The 20,763-nt window shown below is 33.4% G+C and overlaps 1 protein-coding gene and 1 non-coding gene across 2 annotated transcripts; both read right to left on the bottom strand.

The window, feature by feature from the left end:
- Positions 1-7,669: 7,669 nt before the first annotated feature.
- Positions 7,670-20,513, bottom strand: LOC133174139 (glutamate receptor ionotropic, kainate 3-like). Its single transcript, XM_061309197.1, has 11 exons — positions 20,067-20,513; positions 15,300-15,422; positions 14,851-15,102; positions 13,874-14,058; positions 13,720-13,773; positions 12,888-13,094; positions 12,453-12,557; positions 12,217-12,360; positions 11,877-12,080; positions 8,664-9,484; positions 7,670-8,244 (listed from the first exon to the last, which is right to left on the bottom strand). Exons 1-11 carry the CDS (start codon positions 20,143-20,145, stop codon positions 8,043-8,045), a joined length of 2,376 nt encoding a protein of 791 aa, XP_061165181.1. The 5' UTR covers positions 20,146-20,513; the 3' UTR covers positions 7,670-8,042.
- Trnaq-uug (transfer RNA glutamine (anticodon UUG)) lies at positions 10,184-10,255 on the bottom strand. Its single transcript has one exon. It is a non-coding gene; the product is annotated as a tRNA-Gln (tRNA).
- Positions 20,514-20,763: the final 250 nt, after the last annotated feature.

Genomic DNA, 20,763 nt, shown 5'->3' with positions numbered 1-20,763 from the left:
TAAGAAAGAGGGTAAAAAAAGATGCTAATGGTAATCTAACAACAAAGCTTTATGATAAACGTGATGACTTTAACTTTTCAATCGTCAACTTCCCTTACTTATGCAGCAATATACCCTTATCACCTGCATACGGGGTTTATATTTTTCAGTTGATTCGATACGCACGAGCATGCTCTACGTATTAACAATTTTTAAAACGAGGTACGTTATTGACAAACAAGTTGATGAAACAAGTATATCGGTAGACTCTTTCAAAGTCATCATTTCGTAAGTTCTATGGTCGATACAATGATCTTGTCACCAAATACAATCTACCAAATTCCAAATGCTGACTGTCTTTTCTCATACCAATTTTTAGCCATTATTTACACGCTTAATTGTCGGCGGATTTTCCCGTTATTTCCCGATCATGACAAGGAGCAATGGCGGGCGTGACCGGTCGGCAGGGGATGCTCACTCCTTCATGGCACGTGATCCCACCTCTGATGTCTTAGAGGTCCGTGTTTGCTCTGCTTTTATTTTGTAATGTTTAATGGACTTGAGCTCGAATACTGTTCGTTATCTTAACATATTTCATGGTATGGTTTGCTTAACGAGTTCGTATCATTTAATCATTGAATTATATTATAAAACAATTATTGCTTTCTTTTTAGTCAAAACGACTATTTAGTCACCTTTTGAAGTACAGAATTCACATCGCCCTTTGGGCGTATTGACTGAAAAAAAGCAATAATTGTATAATATCATTCAGTGAAGTATGTGAAGTAGCAGAAATTGTGTAGGGACTGGCTAAAAACAAAATAACTCGTGTACATGTATTTCACCTTCATAATAACTATGGAATGAAATATGTATTGTGTATTTGACATGACCTATGAAAGCAAATGAGTTTCAAAATATCTTAAAAGCCAGTTCAATTTCTATTGTGATGTGACTTTCATTAAAAATGTCTGAGCTAATAGTTAATTGTAATGTAAAATTTACACAAATATTGAAATTGCTTTTATCAATAGCTTTAATTACAAATACAAATAATTTTTGTGATGAAGTAGCCAGTAATGTCTAAATATTGCAATATATTTGTTTTACAAATGCTTCATTATTTGCTCAGGATTAGCTCGGTTAATGACGTTTTTACAATATCCTTATCAATTCTCTTGTCAATGAATAGTTTATAAATGTGTATTTACATCTCTCTGAATTGTTCTCCTTGTCTGACACTCATTCATTATATAATTAACTCTAATGAATCAATATCGAAATTGGTCAAAATCCATTCCCCTTTTTCAAAGAAAAAAATAGTGGTGAAAACGCACGGCTTTACAATCATATTCTAAATTCTGTAAATAATAGCCAAATCTTTGGCAGTCTTAAACTAATCATATAATCACAAGACATAAACCACAATCAGGATGCAAAATATTATTATTGATATAATTATTATTATCATCATCGTTATTATTATTTACTTTCTTTCTTCAATGGAAACTGTTGAAGGGGAGTTGGTAATAATATTCATTTAAAAAAAAAAAAAAAGAAAGAAAATTGTTTTCCCCTAATTGCGAATAATTTTCATTACATGTTTTCTGAGGGCTGTGCACACAGATTAGACAAGATTCCAAAACATCTAGGGTTAATGTAAATTGTTCTTTGCGGTGGAGATTCAAATCATTTTTTTTTTTTCAGATTAAGCCGCTCAGTGCATCAGAGTGCACAAAAAAGTGATAAGATTTTCCCATCACTAACAAGCTGTCAAATAAGTACAGTTAGGATACATGATCACTCCAAAATTTCAAATAGGGATTCTTCAGAAAATAAAAAGGAAATGTAGAATATTTAAGTAAAACTATCCTGTTTAAGGTGGTTAACGCACTCATTTTGTCAAAAACCACTGTGACTGGTCATTGAACTACAATGCATACTTAAACAAGTTCTTCTGAGTGTCAAAATACTTAGATGATTGTTCATTATTGTTAAAATTGTTCCCTTGTTGTTTTCATCACATTTCATGTAACATAATTTGCACAAGAATTTGGACATGGAATTAAAAATACATGTACTTTGATTTATCACAGTAAAAACTATAGTTAACTACATACTACATGAATTAGACACAATGTGGAGCGCCACAAGATGACATGTATAGTATTCTTTATTAGAAGTTGGCTATCAAATTTTTCAGGACACTTTTTCTTAAATGGCCTACTATTCTACAATAATGACGTCTTGAAAAATCACATTATTCTTATCAAAATCGCAAAACCGGCACCCCTAGGGCCATTTAGGGGGTTAATATCTAGGACCTTAGTTGGAACCTAGAACCTTTGTTGAAATATACGGATATAATGAACAATATTCAAGCTCAAAGTCCATTTAGAAAATACAAATCAGGAGTAGAGCTCCAAAAACATCAGAGGTGGGATCAGGTGCCATGGAGGAGTGAGCATTTCCTCCCGAGCGGTCACACCCGCCGTATGCTCCTTGTCATGATTCGTAGGCAATTCAGTGTGAAAATAATGGCTTAAGGTCAGACGATACGTTCCTCAAATATCTGTTTTGTATATTTTCGTATAGTGTGGAAAATATCCAAAATTTTAATTACCTTTTGATTTCTAAACTGGTTTCTAATTGTCTTTCAAAAATTGAAACACTAAAAAATGTGTTATTGGCTAATTAAGTTTTCTCCAAAAGGATTATATAGGAAACATCATCTTCTGGTAATTTCAACAAATGCCTGGTAAGGTACCTCAATTTTTTGTGAGTAAACATGTTAAAGTAGCAATACTTCAAAGACAAAATCTTAGAAAAACGCCGTCAATATATCTAAATGTCGAATTGAAGGCCACAGAAAGTGTCTTCGTCTTCCCATGTAGAAGTGTTTAAATGGATTCTGCTTCAAATGAATACAAAAATAGGTCTGCTAACAAGGGGGCGTAATTCGTACTCATGGAAATTCCAACACATAGTTGAAAGACCCGATCACCAAAAACTACTTAGATATTGTCAATCAGAAACTCAAGCATCTTTTTGATATCAACTTCAGAGTACATGTGTGTACAATCAGAATGTTTTTTAACAAAGCATTTCTTGCAAATGTCCAATGACAAGGTGAGTATATTTACGAGTTCCATTTGTATTGAAAAAGCAGCTGTGTATGATGTCAAAAAGCTTGGACTTTAATTTATCGTGGGGAATGGTTGTATAAAGTGTTAAAAAGTCATACGTTTTGATCTTATTGATTTTGTTAAAATTTTGTGATTTCACATTTTCTAAAAGCTCCTTAGAGTTTTTAAGTTTCCACATCTGATTTACACCACTTTTCGAATATACTGTTGTACAGTACTCATAAAGTTTCTCCTTTACTTCTGTAAATATTTTAGTGAGGAGTAAAGAAAGAGGCTTGGTAGAGCATTAAATCTGGGGGAACGTGGACTGCGACTGAAATCTGGGTCTGCTAAAATTGTCTCGTCGAGCCTGATGGAAAGGACGTTGCTGGATGATGGCTTGCATCTGTTGTGAATGGACTGTCGAATGAAATCGAAAGAGAATCTAATGGATGTGTCGAAAGAGATATATCAACACTCTTCCATGAAATGCTAAAGTGTCAATTAATAAGGTTTTTAGAAAACTTTTTTAAGGAAATTATAGTCATAAACTTTAACCACCATAGAACAATTGAAGTTTTTCCATCATATTTGCCCAGCTTCTCTTTTGGAGAAACGGTTGTTGTGGACAGTGCTTTGGCTTCTTTGGATGAGATGTTACTCCTACTCCTGGTCTGCAGTCTCTGTGGCTGTTGCCTTAGCTGATCTGTTTCATACTCTTCGTCCTCTTGGTGACGTTGCTCCCATTCCGTTTTCTCCTTCGTGATATGCCGCTGTTCTCTATCTTTCCAGAAGCTGAATAGCCCTCTCTCTCTCTCTCTCCAATAGTTGATTACCACCCTCTTCATTTCTAATCATGCTGGTTTGTCCATTGGCTGGTGTATTTCTGATCATGCTGGTTCGTCCATTGGCTGGTGTATTTTTGATCATGCTAGTTCCTCTATTGGCTGGTGTATTTCTGATCATGCTGCATGGTTTGATTTGTTCATTGTCTGGTGTATTTCTAATCATGCTGGTTTGTCTATTGGCTGGGGTATTTCTGATCATGCTGGTTTGTCCATTAGCTGATGTATCTCTGATTATGCTGGTTTGTCCGTTGACTGGTGTTGACTTCTTGTTCTCTCTTGATCTCAGATAGCACTTGTTTATACCTAGCAGGTTTTTGGATACCACAACCAGTCGACGTTTTGCTTAAACCCTGGGGCACTACTGGCAGTTAGGAACCTTTGTGATCCTGTCTCTTGTCCAAACAGAAATAACAACCGAAATAGAACAAATCTTATATGTAAAACGCTTTAATTTGCTAAGTGAATATTCAATGATATTTTTACACGTATTGATTTATATATCTGTTTACTTGCACATTTTACAGTGTATCAATGAATCTGACGTTGACTAGAGGACTTTTTTACTCCACGTTTGGTTATTTCAGTAAGAACCATCACATAAGAAAGAAAATTAGGAGAATTCTATTCCAGTAATTATACGCTCATTTAGGATATTATTTCTATAACAAAAAAAAACACTTCATTTTTGGTATATCAAATTATTCATGCCAGCCTTAAGGTTATTTACACTTGGTCCAAACTCCAAAATCAATCATTTATATAATAAATATTATACTTTACGATAATACGGGTTAAATGAAATCAAAATAACTGAAAGAGTTGACGCTCTTAATTCAGATAAATCTCTACTGAAGAGATAAAATATTCAGTGATGTTTGTGTAAAATCTTATTTGTCATGTCCTTCTCCTAATATTACACAATATCAGTTTACGTAGGCTTTAAAAAAAACTCTTTGAAATCAATATATTTTACCAAAATCTATAGCAATAAAACTTACGACTTTTCAATACTTTATACAACCATTCCCTAAAATAAATTAAACACATCATAGAGAAGTGCATGCTTCTTCAATAAATTTAAAAATGGAAAGAAGAAGTAAATTTACGTACATTGTCACTGGTCATCTGCTTACATGTTTTTGTCAAAAAATATTCTGTTTATACACACAAGTACTGCGAGGCTGATAAAAAAACGATGCTTGAGTTTCTTTTCATATACAATATCTATGTAATTTTTGGAGATCAAGTCTTCCAACAATATGCTAGATTTCTATGTGACCTAATTGTGTCCTATTATTAGTAGACCCGTTTTGCGTTTTAATGAAGCAAACTTTATTTAAAAATTCTATGTGAAAATGAGAGGCCTGGCTCTTGGTCTGGCCTTCAATTCGACATTTATATATATCGATATTTTTTTTTATTTTTATTTTTATTTTTTAATTTTTTAATAAATTAACAATATTCATTTTCATTCCTACGTTGATTCGATACATCCCATTGATCTCAAAATAAAGACACCACAGAGTTGACACTTCTATTTCATATTTCGATGTTTTACTACAAAAAGACTCTGTTGGCAGACTAACAATTAAACTTAAAAATAAACGTTATAAACATGATGACGTCAATTTTATCAACTTCCCTTAATCATATAGCAATGATTCGTTATTACCTGCATTATGGAGTTAACAGTTGATTCGAGCAAGAGCATGTTCTGCGTTCGATCAATTTCTGAAACGACGCAGGCTACTGACAAACACACTGTAAATGATGATATAATGATATCAACAGTTTTGTTTAAAGTCAAAATTCGCAAATTCTATGTTCGATACAATGACCTATGTGCAACAATCTATCGTTAGGTCGAATGTTGACTGACGTCTTTCATACGTTTCATATATTTTTAATACCTGGTATCTATTAAATAAATCAGATGCGCTACAAGTAAACTCTGAAGCAGATCTAAAATACATTATTTTCATGCTCAATTACGTGTTCTGAAACACGTACCTGTGAGCTACTGACATACGATAAGCAAATACTAGGACTTTATCCATATAAAATCTTTTATATCATATAATGAAGTCCAACTAACAAATAATGTTTTGCTAAAGCCACCCTTTTGAAAGCTCTACATAACGCTGGGATTAACAGGAATCTCGAATTATGTCCTGCTCTAGTAATTTATTAAGTAATTTAAGAATAATGTGTCGTTCTGCACTGATAAAACTTGTATGATTACGATGTTATACAGTTTATTGATACTGAGGGAGGCTGACATTTGCCGTCAATGGTCCGAAATCCACACAGTGTCATTTAGTCCGGATGTATGGTGCTATGTTTGGTGCAAAAAACCTTAAGGCCAAGAAAAAATAAACGTATTACAAACGAAGATGAAGGTTGATGAACAGCTTTAAATTCATAGAATGATAATCAACGGAGTGGTGGGCACTTTGATAGAATTCTCATAATTCCATTTATATATGAATGTTTGACATAAGTCCATTTTCAATGATACATACACATGGCGTGAACTAACTCTTCAAATCAACGCATGATTTGTGTAATAAACTGCAAAATGTGAACTAAACAGAGAACAATTATTATCACTTTGCAAATTAAAGCATTTGTTACATTTAACAAAATGTTTTATTTCACAATTACGTAAGTACATGAACTTTTACGTATCGGAAACATATTTTGTTAAAATTACATCTTCAATGTTAACCGAAGATAAATACATTGTTTCAGATATCTTGACTTGTGTGATATGAAAACTTTTATTTAAACTGGGAAAGATATTTTCCTTCTTATGGAAATTGTACAGTATGCCACAAAGTACCAGTTTTATCACTAGTTGCATTATATCTCAAAATATATCAATACCTTGGCCCGCAAACTATATTTGCTCAATGAGTTTCCCCCAAACATTCTGCTTTGGAACTACCCATCCAGTTCTGATAGTGTATTCACACGGCATCAAAATCAAAGTAAGCGGAGACTTTTTTTTTAAGAAAATGGGTCACTTCGGAAAGGGATTTATCATTATTTGTGATTTTCTATCGCGGTTTGCTGTGAGTGACATAATGATCCAACACAAGTTTGGGACTAATTTGGTGGTCACGCTCAGATGAACTGTAGAAATAATGACTACTGCGCGCCTTACAACACGCTTGGCATAAATGGCCGAAACCAGCATTGTAAATTTTCGTACTCTTTCAATAACTGATTTGTTTCCCGTGGTTTGTTTTCAGCTGAGTAAAATAATTCGGAAATGATAAACATGTTCTATGATATTTTTGGCGTGTGCCCACAAAAATAAGTAAATGTTTGATATGAATATTATAAAGATGGAAAGTCTTATCTTTCTTCTCCATTTGACTCAGGCGATCACTGATTCTTACAGACCTCTTAAAAAAATTGTTCTGATTATTGATGTATTTGATTCCTAGCTGCAGCCAGAACATCAGAACAATGCTCACTGTAGTTTCTTAGACAAAGGTGAGCATTGACTCCCACAGGCCTCTTGTTTTGTTTATTGTTTTATCTTATAGCTGCAGCCAGAGCATCAGAATTATGCCCACTGTAGGTTCTTTTGCTCAGGTTATGCAAAAACGGTACCTTCAGCTACTTGTATGGCGTGGTATGCAAGTTTATAAAAGTAAGTAAACATGAAATATTTAATATTTTTGTAAATGAAACTATATGTTTGCTTACAGTAACTAGTACACAAAACTAATAATAGCAATCCTTGTCAAACGTAAATATTGCACTGAAACAATTGTCACACTAACTCCATAAACACATTGTCAAACATCGGATGGATAATGAGAAGTGACGGTAATTTCACAGCAGACAAATAAAATACACACATTCCACAAATCAGTATTTATACAACATACCATACAATTTATGATGTCATTGTGTCCAGTTTTACACGGTATCTACTTCACTTCCGTCAAAATTTGATCAATTCACTCAAATTACGCTCACTCTCTCTGGCACCACTGCTCTCTTGGAGAGCTGCAATTATTTCGAGCACCATCATATGCTTACTAAATGAAAGTCAATTTTCTGATTATATTACAAGCTAAGTAACATTTTCGTTTTTGCCAGTTTTGATTTGTGGTCTTATAGTCCTTATGAAGTTCTGGGCAAACAACACAAAGACAGATAGTACTATCCCGGCCCCTAGAACGAAGAACAGTCCGGCAGCATTCTCTAATTTTAGACCCCTAGCATTCTGTTCATCCTCTTCTTCATCGCTGAGGCACTTCCGCTCACCCCACCATCTGCAAGTAGGTCGTATAAGATACACGAATTAATTTCTGTATAACATATCTGTCTGCTTGTCCGTCCGTCTGTCTCTCAGTTCATCTGTCTATCTGTCTTTGAAGCTCTTAATTGTAATGAAAGTAAATATTGTATATTGTTGCCAAAGACTTGAGGGTTTGTCGATTTTACCTCAGTATAATACATGTATGTGGAGGTCAATTAAACGTCAGAATCCTGGTCTGAAGACCATACACTGCATGAGAAGAGGCTTAGGTAAAAATTTCAAATTAGTATAACTTTTTAAATATATTTGAAAACATTACATGCCATAAACTTGATTCAAACCTTCGATGGTTTTATTTGTTAAGAAATAATCCATTCTGGTTCTCAAAAAAAAAATCTGTTTATAATTCGAACAAATTTACAATATACATACTTTTGTTGTAATTGGTCAAGAAATCCGTTGTCACCTAATCGAAGAATGTTAATTGACAATTCCTCTAAATAAGTGGCTCCTGGAGGGACGCCAACGCCATAACCACGGGGTGCAAACTCGGGCCCAATGGTAGTCAGCTGACATTCCTTGTTAGTTTTATATGAATTAACAGTGGAATCCCAGAAAAATCCATACCTTCCTGCTCGCACTCTCTGATACCCGTCCGCCGATGTGTTGACAATGTTTCTGGGGTTATTAGCCAACTCGGTTCCAATTTTACGAAAGGTCTCTATATTAGAAGTTTCGAAGAAGGAAAGAATGGCACTACTCTTCACTGTTCCGTATTGAATCTCCTTTTGTGAAGCGAGGTCGTAGATTGATTTAACTGGTGCTTTGATTTTCTTAACAGTCAAAAATGCCGCCCAGTTGGCAGTGTATGAAGCAACAAGTATCAAAACAAAGAAACACCAAGTATACATAAGAATACGTCCGGAAGTGGTTGCTGGTGTACCTTCTGTACCTCCCTCTAGAAGAGTTCCAAAAGTATACCAAACACACCCTTTGAAAGTGACTTTTTCACGTTTTTCATATACACTGTTTCTTTCAAAGAAATATAAACTACAAGCGACAACAATACATGCACTCAGGGTACACAGGTAAATTGTACGCGATAAAGGAGATATAAATTCAAAGATTTTTGTCGGTGTCGTTGGAATCTTCATAATCACGGTGACGTACCTCGTCATAAAGGGTTTGGTGAAATCTATGGCTGCCTCGCGCTGAGCGTTCACACTAAGTGACGCCACAACCATTGTAGCATTCTGAAAAATCAAAAATCATAAACCATCAGCCAATTGAAATGAAATGTTGCAGAATGATTAGTTTCTGCATGGTGATACTTTTAAATTAATAATTCGATTTCGCAAACGTGAAAAACTTGAAATTTACAGGTTCTAGAAAAAGTAAACTGATATTTCCTTTTCTAATTATATTGTTACTATGTAATTCATACACAAAAAAAAGTTATTTTTAGATATTGAATTAAATGGCCTTTGTTTCGAGAAATTTTTGCCTCTATATATCACTAGCGCTTACTAGGTCGTCTAACTGGGGTTTTTTTTTAAATTAACTCGCCCTTTTCCTGTATTTGCTTGTTTGTTTGTTTGCTTTACATCCCTTCGAATATTTTTCATTTATCTTGGGACACCACACAGTTGCCGATGGAAGGTTACATTTAGACCTGTATTCGGCACTTACAGTCATTGAATAGTATTATTTTTCGTGCCAACACCCACTTTGACACGGGACCTCGGTTTATACGGTCTCATCGGAAGAACCTTTCTCCACTTCCCATAATATTAATGATTCGAACCCGCCGTAGGAGATCGCTTTTCCTGTGAGATCTTAGAAATATATAGTGAATTTTCATACTTTTCATGCGGACGATTTTTAAAATAACGCTGGATAAGAAATGAAATACAAATGTATGCCAAATATTTAAAAATAAAAAAAAACCTGCGAGGTTCCACCGAGATTTGAACTCGGATCGCTGGATTCAAAGTCCAGAGTGCTAACCATTACACCATGGAACCTACACTTATACCTTTTCCTTGCGTTTATATTTCTTCAAGCGCTCTTTACCTTGAACAGTCACTCGTTATCATTATTATATGCGCACTCGATTAATGTCGCTTGATAATCAGAGAACCGATATCGTCAGATAATTAATCAATCTTCTGTAATTTGTTAAAGAATATTTTATTTTTTCTCTCACAACTTTTCATGAAAATTTGTATTTAAAAATAAATTAGGGTTATTTTTTTGGAGCATTATTCGAAACTGTATACCAAGCCAGGTAAATTAATGACACGGAAAGAGGATCTCGTGTTTTCATGTATCATGAGATATTTAAATTTCATAAATTTAATTGCAATAAATATGCAAATTGTTAATTCACTGATCAGGAAGTTTAACTCTTATTTCATCAGTATCCATAATACATAATTAAACCTGCTGGTAATGAAATATTACATTGTAATATTGACAATAGGTGACAATGTAAACATTTTTAACGCCGTGGAATGAAGATATGATATCAGAATAATTTTATTATATTTACAAAGCGTCGATAAAATAAGTATAATATTGCTTTTCAATTGTTACGTAGTTCAGTAATGACCTATATAAAATTATTATACATGTACTTCGACGACTTAATATTTGCTATTTTCTCCTTTTTCCGAATTCTAAAGTTGTCCATTGTCTTAACAATTGCGAGGTACCACCGAAATTTGAACTGGGATCGCTGGATTCAAAGTCCAGAGTGGTAAGCATTACACCATGGGACCAATATATATTTCCTTATATCCAAATTATTATAATGTGCCTGCATTAATACAAAAGACATGTAATAAATGATTGTCATGATCTGATTAATTTCTGACAGTACATATTTACAGAAATTTATTAAATACAATATATAAACACGAGATCCTCTTTCCGTGTCATTAATTTACCTGGCTTGGTTTTACATTTAACATTATGTTTGAGAGATTAACTTCTTAAAAGCAGTTTAAGTACAATTTTGTAGACTAAAGTGATTTAAGTCTTTTTTTTAAACCGGTATTTCTAATTTGATTTGCACAAATAAATAAATACAATGATGTGATATGATAGAGAGAAACCAACAACAGAGTACAATAAATCATCAACCGCTGATGAATAATTCAATGTGAAAATACAAGCTAAATATAAATATTAAGTAGACCACATATCATGTTGGGGAAAATTTACTAATTATACAAAATCATTATTTCGTACAGCATTGCAAGATTTTTATCAGCAGAAATTTTTGATTACGGTGACATAGTCATAGTAACGTAGCTTTAGGTCATTAATCGTTTGAATAATACGATTGTAGGCTACATTTATACATTTTTTTTATTTCGGTCTTTGTACACGTTTTCCAGCTGTTCCCCTTTTTCCTCTTTTTTCCGGAGGGGAAGAGCTGTTTATTTCAAGTATAGTAATTTTTCATTAAGGTGTTTTAGTCAAGAAAAGACAATATGAATTTAATAAACCGTTTGGATCTTAAATATTTATTCTTTCCCATGTCATTTAGAAACATACATTGATAGCTGCTGATTCTATAAAATTGTATCTTTTGATTAAGTAGTATATATTTTTAATCAAAATTGAGAATGATAAACTTACCCCAGCAAGAACTTCTCCAACCATTCCGTTCCACTGACCATTCGGAAGTCTCGCTCCAAACTTGTTATCGTGGACGAGATAAAGTTCAAACTTAAAATCCAGAGTTTCTGAAAGCTTCTGTAGCAGTTCTACACAGTAACCCTCAAATCTGTCGTTTCCGGTCCTATTTTCGTGTCCCTTTTTGAACATCACAAATGGTTCTTCCTGCAAGTTACAATATACAAACAAGGATTTTTTTTTTAAAAAAAAAATACGTGTAATTTATACCGGTCCAGTTCTCAAATTAAGTTATTGCATAATTTGTTATTGGTGCCCCAAATGATGCAAAGGAAGGACTTACAATTATAGTGACGACTTTTATCGTTCTTCCTCTCAGCGGAAACGTATAAGTTTGGTTTCTGTCTCTCCAGCGCTGCACTTCTGAAGTATTCTCTAACTTAACGATTCTCAGTTCGGGGGAGTCCCCAGCCCACCAAGAACCTAGCTGACGTGTATAATGGCATATATTTCAGAACTGTTTGTCATATTTAACAATGTATTAAAAATATAGCAGTGTCCTTAAAACAAAGATGTTACCTTGAAATGTTTTGTTCCGTTAAAATGGAAGATGTTAATACTGTAGTTTATCCGATGATGACCAGTTCCAAAATGGATACTTCCGGTCAGGCCTCGAAAGGATTTCTGGTCAAACGTAAGAGAAGTATGCAAGTAAGATAAAAATAGCGGCAAAATTGTGAATAGATTTGTTAAATCATTTTTGCATTTTGTGCTTACTTTTTCTAAAGCTGACCGGATCTACCGGAAGTTGAATTAAGTAAGATAAATAGGTTCTTAGCGGCAAAATTGTGAATACATTCGTTAAATCATTTTTGTATTTTGTGCTTACTTTTTCTAAAGCTGACCGGATCACCTGTCGTTTTTCACCGGAAGTTGAATTAAGTAAGATAAATAGTTTTTTAGCGGCAAAATTTTGAATACATTCGTTAAATCATTTTTGTATTTTGTGCTTACTTTTTCTAAAGCTGACCAGATCACCTGTCGCTTTTCACCGGAAGTTGAATTATCGGAAATCTTTGAAATTAGAGAAATGGCGTCAAATGTCAAAATAGTGTTCAGGTCAAGATTTCGCCCGTGTTCAAAGCCTGGCATGAGAGTAAACACTGTAAAGCTATTTTCAGAACGAGGCAGGTTTTCTAGTATTTCACGCAGCTGGAATGCCTAAAAAAGACAAGATTCATAATACGTACGATACATACAATCAATTTGTCAACAGTAACAATGTTTATTTTTACAATTTTTCTACGTAATACAAGGCTAGAAAAGTCTGTAAAAATTTACCTATATTAGAGAGATTAAGCATATGAAAGTGTACTAGTGCCACCAAATTTGCTTGAGGTCATTACTTATGAGTTAGTTTTTTTTTTAATTTGAAGCAAGGAAGTTATAAGAAGATATGAAAGTTGTAGCTTTTAAAAGACTAATCAGCAATATTTCATGTTGTACTTCAAATTTCCAAAATAATTATTTTTTGATTTACATAAATGTACAAAAAATTTTGATACTAAGTACATGATATTATATTTGATGATTTTTAAATCATGCATTCCTTTTATTTTCTATTACAACAGAACCCCTTTTTTTCCAAGGATGGGAGAAAAAGTAAAAATGGAATGTGTAGTACAGTACGTGCATACTTAATGATAAAAATAGGGACGGTTTAACAGGATTATTCAGGGAAGGTCATGAGCTTTTAAACCTTTCTTAAGTTTCTATGCCGTTCTTACAGCAACATTGGAAGTATATTTGATAAGTATACTAAAAATTATCTTTACTCAAAACTTACAGGATCGTAAAAATACCATCTAAATGGCAGACTCATCATAGCTAGTTCCCAAGCCTGAAAGGATAAAATATATGTATTTATAATATAAATACTCTGATACTGGGCCCAAGTTACTAACTTCTTATATTACCATAGAGTTATAAAAAACTGTTACCGTCTCCAAAAGTAGTTTCACAGTCTCTGGATCACAAAGAACAAGGATTTCGCGGATAAGGTGTTTACGCATGAGCATTAACGAATGCGTAATGGTTTTTCTTTTGGTGTCTATGTTTTCGTCATTCATAACCCAAACTCTAGAGGTCAAACGGTTGTTTAACAAATCGTCATCAAAATGAAAACCTGCAATGTGTTGAACAGGCTAATGACAATAATGAATAATTAAATTCTAATGGGACTCATTTCCTCTCTTTCCAGGAGAGGGTAGAGAATGGTTAATGATGCTAGCGTACATTTATCTTTGATACGGTACCCCTTAAAAAGATACTTATGACAATGCTGCTCTAACCTCTTTAAGGACCCTCTGTACACTAAATAAATTCAAAATGTTTTTTGGGGGGACTTTAAGAAATTATATCGTTTAAACGTGAAAATACTGAATTAATCTACTTAATTTCAAACATAGGGTACCTGTCATTTACCCCCGGGAAAATTAGTCAAAGACAACAAAGTATTGATGAAACAGAAATAACATTTGCTCGCTTATACAAAAGAATTAAGTATTCAATTACTTCATCTTGGTCTAATATAATTAATGTGAAGAATTCTTGATTACAAACTCTTTATTACATTGTAGACTTGAGTTTCTTTTTTCTTTCTTTCTTTTTTCTTTTTTTTTTCTTTCTTTTGTTGTTGTTGTTGTTTTTGGTTTTGTTTGTTGTTTGGTTGTTTTTTTTTTTATTCAATTTTAAGTAAAAGGGCAGATCACTTTAACTGCATGTTATAAATATCTCAGTGTTCAGTGCATACAGGTTCCTTAAAATATACGAAAATTTTAAGGGGGGGGGGGCAAATCTGAAGACAATAGATTATTTTCTTGTAAAAGGCATTAATTTTATTTTCACTGTCTAATTTTATGCTCGGAATGATATATTTTCTATGCTTATTTCACTCATCATGTCTCTTCCAACATACCTTTGTTGCCATCATAGATAATGGCCTTTAGCTCTGCTTTTTCTTTCCTTAAAAATGGGCTGTATACAAGCTTAGATATTGCCTCTATGAAATCAGTAAGAGCCGGAAGTATTTTAAAGGTACGAATTTCCGGTGCCGGGTCAGATGTAGTGCACAAATATGGAACCTGCAATTCCTCCGCTGCAATTTTGATTGGTTTGCTGCATGGTCCGATGATAACGTCAATCTGACTTTCATTCAGGTACATTTGTACTATAAAGATATAAAACCTATTGACAACAGGACATAATATTATCTTTCAAACACATCAACAGAGTAATTAGAGCTCATTAATATTTTAAAAGGGAATCTTTGCTGAACTAACATTTCATATTTAATGTTCTTTGAGGGTTTGAACAATGGGTAGTAAAACAAAAAAAGCACGATGTAATGGGACACCTGTGTTTTACCTTCATCAATTTTGTCGTACTGAGTTTCAAGTGAATTCGTTGTTAGATTTGCAATCTCAATAGAATTCACTTGTAGTCTTGAAATAACATCTGGTAGGTACTGCCACCATTCTGGTATAACCGCTGATAAAGCAAGAAAATAAGGTACATGGTAAATAGCTCATTTTTTAAAAAACAAATACATAAGTAAATAGTATATTTATAGTATAGGGAGGAAAAGCCAGATGAAACTTAGCGGCAGAAATGTAGCCCTGGGACAGAAAATTCGGTCAGAGTCGGACGGACAACAAGAGAGCTTCAGATTGTAAAAACCCCGATTTACGGCGACATTTTGTTCACAAGTTTCCAGTATTATTAATTTCATTATCATATATGAATCCCCCCGCCTAAAGCAATAATCCGTTAACAAAAAATATGGTTCCAAATAGCCTATTTAGCATTGGAATTTCAATGTATTCAAACGTTCCCCTACTGACAGCCATATTGAGGTCATACTAAAGTCTGTATGCTGGGGAAATAGGCCTGCAAAGAAAAACTTTTATAAACAATGTTTTGATCAAATGTCATATACATTGTTAATAAGAAGTGATTTTTCAATTCAAAAAAGAAGTTAGACAAATAACACGACAGGCGTCTAGAATTTTTAGACAGGCGTATTTATACCTATTGGCGTATTTTAGTAAACCGCAAACATGGCGTCAGTAGGCAAAGTTTTTGAAACGGTGACATTTGAAGGCCAGAAAGGGTCATTTGGAAACTTTAAAATGTATGTTTGATTAAAGGAAACTAGGAGAGGGAATTAAAATAATTAGAGAAATTTTATCCGAAACTTTCGACCAAAATCAAATGTTTTTACAATGAATGGTGGTGTACTCTCTCAGTCTGGTATATTTGTCAGAACTTTCCTTCCCAGAGAGCTACAGTTCTACAGCTAAATGAAACTGTGAAACACAATAATATTACAAATTAAAGTATACACATCAGAAAAATAGTTGTTGTTTAAATCTTGTATTACTCTGAATTGAATATTTTTATGTATTATTGTATATAATAACACGTTTATTGATTTTGAAAAACCGGCTTGTGTTGGAATATTGTCAAATTTCTTTCTAATAATTAAAGTTCATGAGGTTGAATTTAAGTCTGCCTTTATTTTCAGTCTGATAGGGCGATAGATGACGAACAAAGCTGTGGCTGCATTTCGCAATGATTCTTTACATTTTGGTGGGTATAAAAATTGCTCCACTGGGGAAAGATTGGTATTTCTGACGCGAAGGACAATAATAGACATATAGAACGATACAACAGGGAATACAGTTAATGCAATATAACTTGACATATCCATTTAAGATCGTTACATGTCCATGTATCCGTCAACAAATGCTTTTTATCGTTTTTTTTTTCAATAAGAGGACATGTGCACACACAAAAACGTTGCTTTAAATGCTTTTTTTTTTTAATTTGCGCAGTATAGCTTTAATTGAACATTAAATTACACCGACTGAAATAAATCCTTAAGCCATTTCATGTAGTGTCTTATTATGAACAGTTACATGTACAATTTATTATTCTATCAAAGAAGATCTGGGAATAGTGTATCATATTTCCAAGATTGTAGATATTTGATATAAATCTACATACTTATTAGAAATTCTCTTTGAATTCAGATAAACATGCCAAGGGAAATCCTGATATTTAGTATTCTGTAGATTCGTCCTGTCATTTCAGATCAAACAGACATTTAGCAGTATCAATAATTAGAATGTATCTCCACACGCTTATCTCGCTGTGGAATATGGCATTACAAAGCATGTACTTATGCTTTCCCTTGTCGACAAAAACTTGAACCATTTGATATTGTGGTGAGCATCCTTTTTTCGCGAAATTCAAAAAGACACAAAATTAACATCACAGCATTATAAAGTCTTAGTTTTATTGAAAGAAAAAAAAACCCTGTATGGTTTGCAATTTAATAACAGTGCTATTTTTTGAGATAGTTATGCTTTAAAAAATCTGTCGAAAATGTAAAAAATTACATATATATTTGTCAAATTCTATAGAAATTATTAACGCCTAGAATGAGTCATGTTCCATGTATCCGATATCATGCACTAGTCAATTGGTTACAAGAGTAAAAAAAAATGTTTGGGAAATACTTATAAAAACAACTTGATTTTTTTAAAAATCTGGATCTGGGCACTAAACAAAGGAGAAATTAGAGCATATATACAGCAAGATTATTTACACAACAGAGTCACCTATATATGATCACAGAACAAGGAAACGGAGAGTGATCTGTAAAGATGCTTCTACATGTATACGCGTTTTCTAAAAAGATGGGAATATCATATCTTTTTTGTGTGTGTTTTTTTTTCTCCCTTTTTTAGACCATACATGTATATCTCTCCTTGAAAACGTTATGGCTTCGTGTGGGAACACTTTTCATATCGGATAGGAACTTTTGGCCCACATTAAACGTTTGCATTTTGTTCTTGGACTCAATATGTACATGCAGAGTCGGAAATGAAAAACTCCAGCTTTATTGAATTTTGACAGAAGTTTGTTATACCTTTGAAAATTGTTTCATATGTAAACCTTTACTAAAAACAGTCTAATATTAGCAATGTTTTACTTAGCGGTTTAAAAAAATCTATGTCGGACTGTTGAGTGAGATGTTGGCCCGCTATGACGTTTTTTTACGTCACACTGAAGGTGGGATTTGCATTCGTTGGTGTTCGACAGTTACGGTATTGACCGAGTTAAATATGCATATGTAATGTACAATTCGTCTGCAAGAAGTCTTAACTACTAAGTATGTATGCCATCTTCGTGAAAAGACTGAACTTGCTTCAATAAAATTTATGTCGCTATTTGGATGCTTTCTGAACAACAGAGTTCTATTACCCTTAATATTGTGAAGATACATGTACATGTATCTTGTAGTAAAAAGAATGATTTTATTTATATCTTTGAATTAACCTTTCATACTATATCATGTGCATATCGCAAATGTATCTACATATTTTTTTTTAATTTATTTAATTTTTATGCACTTAAATTCATAATTTTACTTAAGTTGATCAACGTCTAGGGGAGTTTGTTTTTATCAAATTATATAAAAAAAAATTTGAAGAAAATGAAGTGGTGGTAAAGAAACCACCCACTATCATCTTTAACTTCAATTCCGCGGTCTTGTTCAATAAAATACACAATATCCAGTAACAATGGCTCCTACTTAGTATTTTTCATATGATGTTTACTTTATTGTAAATGCATTATACCATGAAGTATAAACAAATCATGACGTGGTTTTGAAGCATAAAAATCCTTTAAAAATGATTCAATTGGGAATTAATATTGAACATAAAACTGATTCCACAGGGGGTGGGATAGCGATCATTCATCTTTCTCTTTGTAACATTCTGATTATGAGCATACCCAGAATTAAATGATCGTCATCTTGATTAGAAAGACACTATGAAGTTCAGTCACGCAATGGTTAGAATAGAAACCACGAAAAACCTCAATTGCCTTGTAATTATACTAAAAAAAGTTAAATATGATTTCAAAATTGCCATGCTTTAATATCCTTATCTGGTGTTTTCCCCTCTCCTTGTGGATCTTTAATAACAGGATGTCATAATTCCTCCGTAAAACACTGGATCACAGCGGTGATTATTGTGTGTCTCCGTAAGTCAGTATATAGACATCAATGTTCTCTACAGAACCACGGGTTTAGTTCATGTACCAGATTGTCAAGGAACCACCCCCAGAGACTGATATGCCATTCTTAATAAAGTATTGGATATGTCTGATCTGACTTTCATTTTTCAAGAACTAGACTTGCAAACTATACGCTCACTCGGAATAGAACATGATAGGGGAAATGTAACAAAATGCTATATCCATAGAGATTTAAAAAAAAAAAACAAAACATGTTGACTTTATATATCATAAAAGTACTAATATGGCTGGTAATGACTTTCTGAATTACAATAAAGATCTCTTATTTTGCTATTTCGCTGATACGTAATGCTCATTAACATCTACATTTAATTAATTTTCCATCCAGAATAGTATTACTTGGAATTCAACGTCACGGGAACTTTCTGTCCACAGACATTTAAATTCTTACATATAAACTAATCAGCAGGCAAATGAGTTACAAGTCCTCATCAATGCATCAAAGATATTCACTCTTCCGTATTTTTTCTACCCAGCAATTGATGACCAAATTAATAATGATCTACACTCCAGCTTTTTATGATAAATTTGCACCCATGAAGAAGTCGTTATTTTGCCAAACTCCAATCCCCATAATACCGCCCCGACTTCCCGCCAAGATTATAACGTGACCCACTGAAACCTACTCATCCTGTAGATATGAAGGATCACGTGTTTCTTTGATGTTATGAAGTATTTCAGACGTGTACAGTAATTATATTGTGATGTAATTTCTTGAAGTGATGTATAGTAATACGATTTTAAAGATACGTCTACACATTTCTTTTTAACAAAACATTAAGATAAATCTAAAAGATTACACTCTCAATGAATTTGATACCAAGTATATATTTTCAAATCTGCAGACAACCTGTTGAAATTAGACGTAAATTTACACACAAAATTGAATGAATCGGGGTCTTAGCAACATCGGCGTTGAAAGTAATTTGACTCTACTGAAAAGTAGTAGGAATGTATGCTGATATACCTTTTTCAAATAAAATCATGTTTTAGCAAGAAAAAAAACTTTTTAATTGTACTGACCAACTTTGGTGCTTTCATCAGGCTTGATACTCAATCCCAGATCTCCAGTGAAAATCAAAATAACAACGACATTCCACATGTTTGGAAACTCCGATTGCCTGGATACAATTCCGAATATCTGGTTCTCGGTAGTAATCCCCCGTGATTTAGGTATCGTACCAAGGCGGCATACGGGACGATTGCCGCCACGCTATGTAAATTTCTCCCCTTCTGACGTATTGATGAACCACCAGAACACTATTGTTATAAATACATCAGGTGAGCTTTAATTTGCCCAGCGTCCATACATCGATCAGTTGTGAGTCGATTCGGTTATAATTTCCTATAGCTTTATGAATTAGAAAAAGTGAGGCATGAAAGATTGGATGAATGCCCCTATTCCTTGGGGGTGTTCCTGGAAGTTATAAATGATTTAGTTATGATGGCAACGAGTTTTTGTTTGATTTATAAACATCACTTTTGTTTCAAAGAAAAGTTTAACTTAAGAGAAAAAGTATCTGCATGATTAGATACGAATTGCATAACTTGTAAACGTTTTGGCATTTAAAGCATGTGTGTTTTGTCTTACATAAATCTTCTTTCAGGGGAGAAGGAAAGTAGCCGTTAAGCTGTGCTATTTTAGAGATTTCCTTGTGGACGATCAACACTTTTAATTATTTGTTTGAGACACTTTATAATTCTGAGTCAATACTTAATT

The sequence above is a fragment of the Saccostrea echinata genome, unplaced genomic scaffold, assembly GCF_033153115.1.
Source record: "Saccostrea echinata isolate AGI-Se365-2 ecotype Australia unplaced genomic scaffold, CSIRO_AGI_Sech_v1 ptg000057l, whole genome shotgun sequence".
In the NCBI taxonomy this organism is placed as follows: Eukaryota; Metazoa; Mollusca; class Bivalvia; order Ostreida; family Ostreidae; genus Saccostrea; species Saccostrea echinata.
Note: the sequence above shows the minus strand (reverse complement) of the source record. Positions and strands in the feature narration are given on the sequence as shown.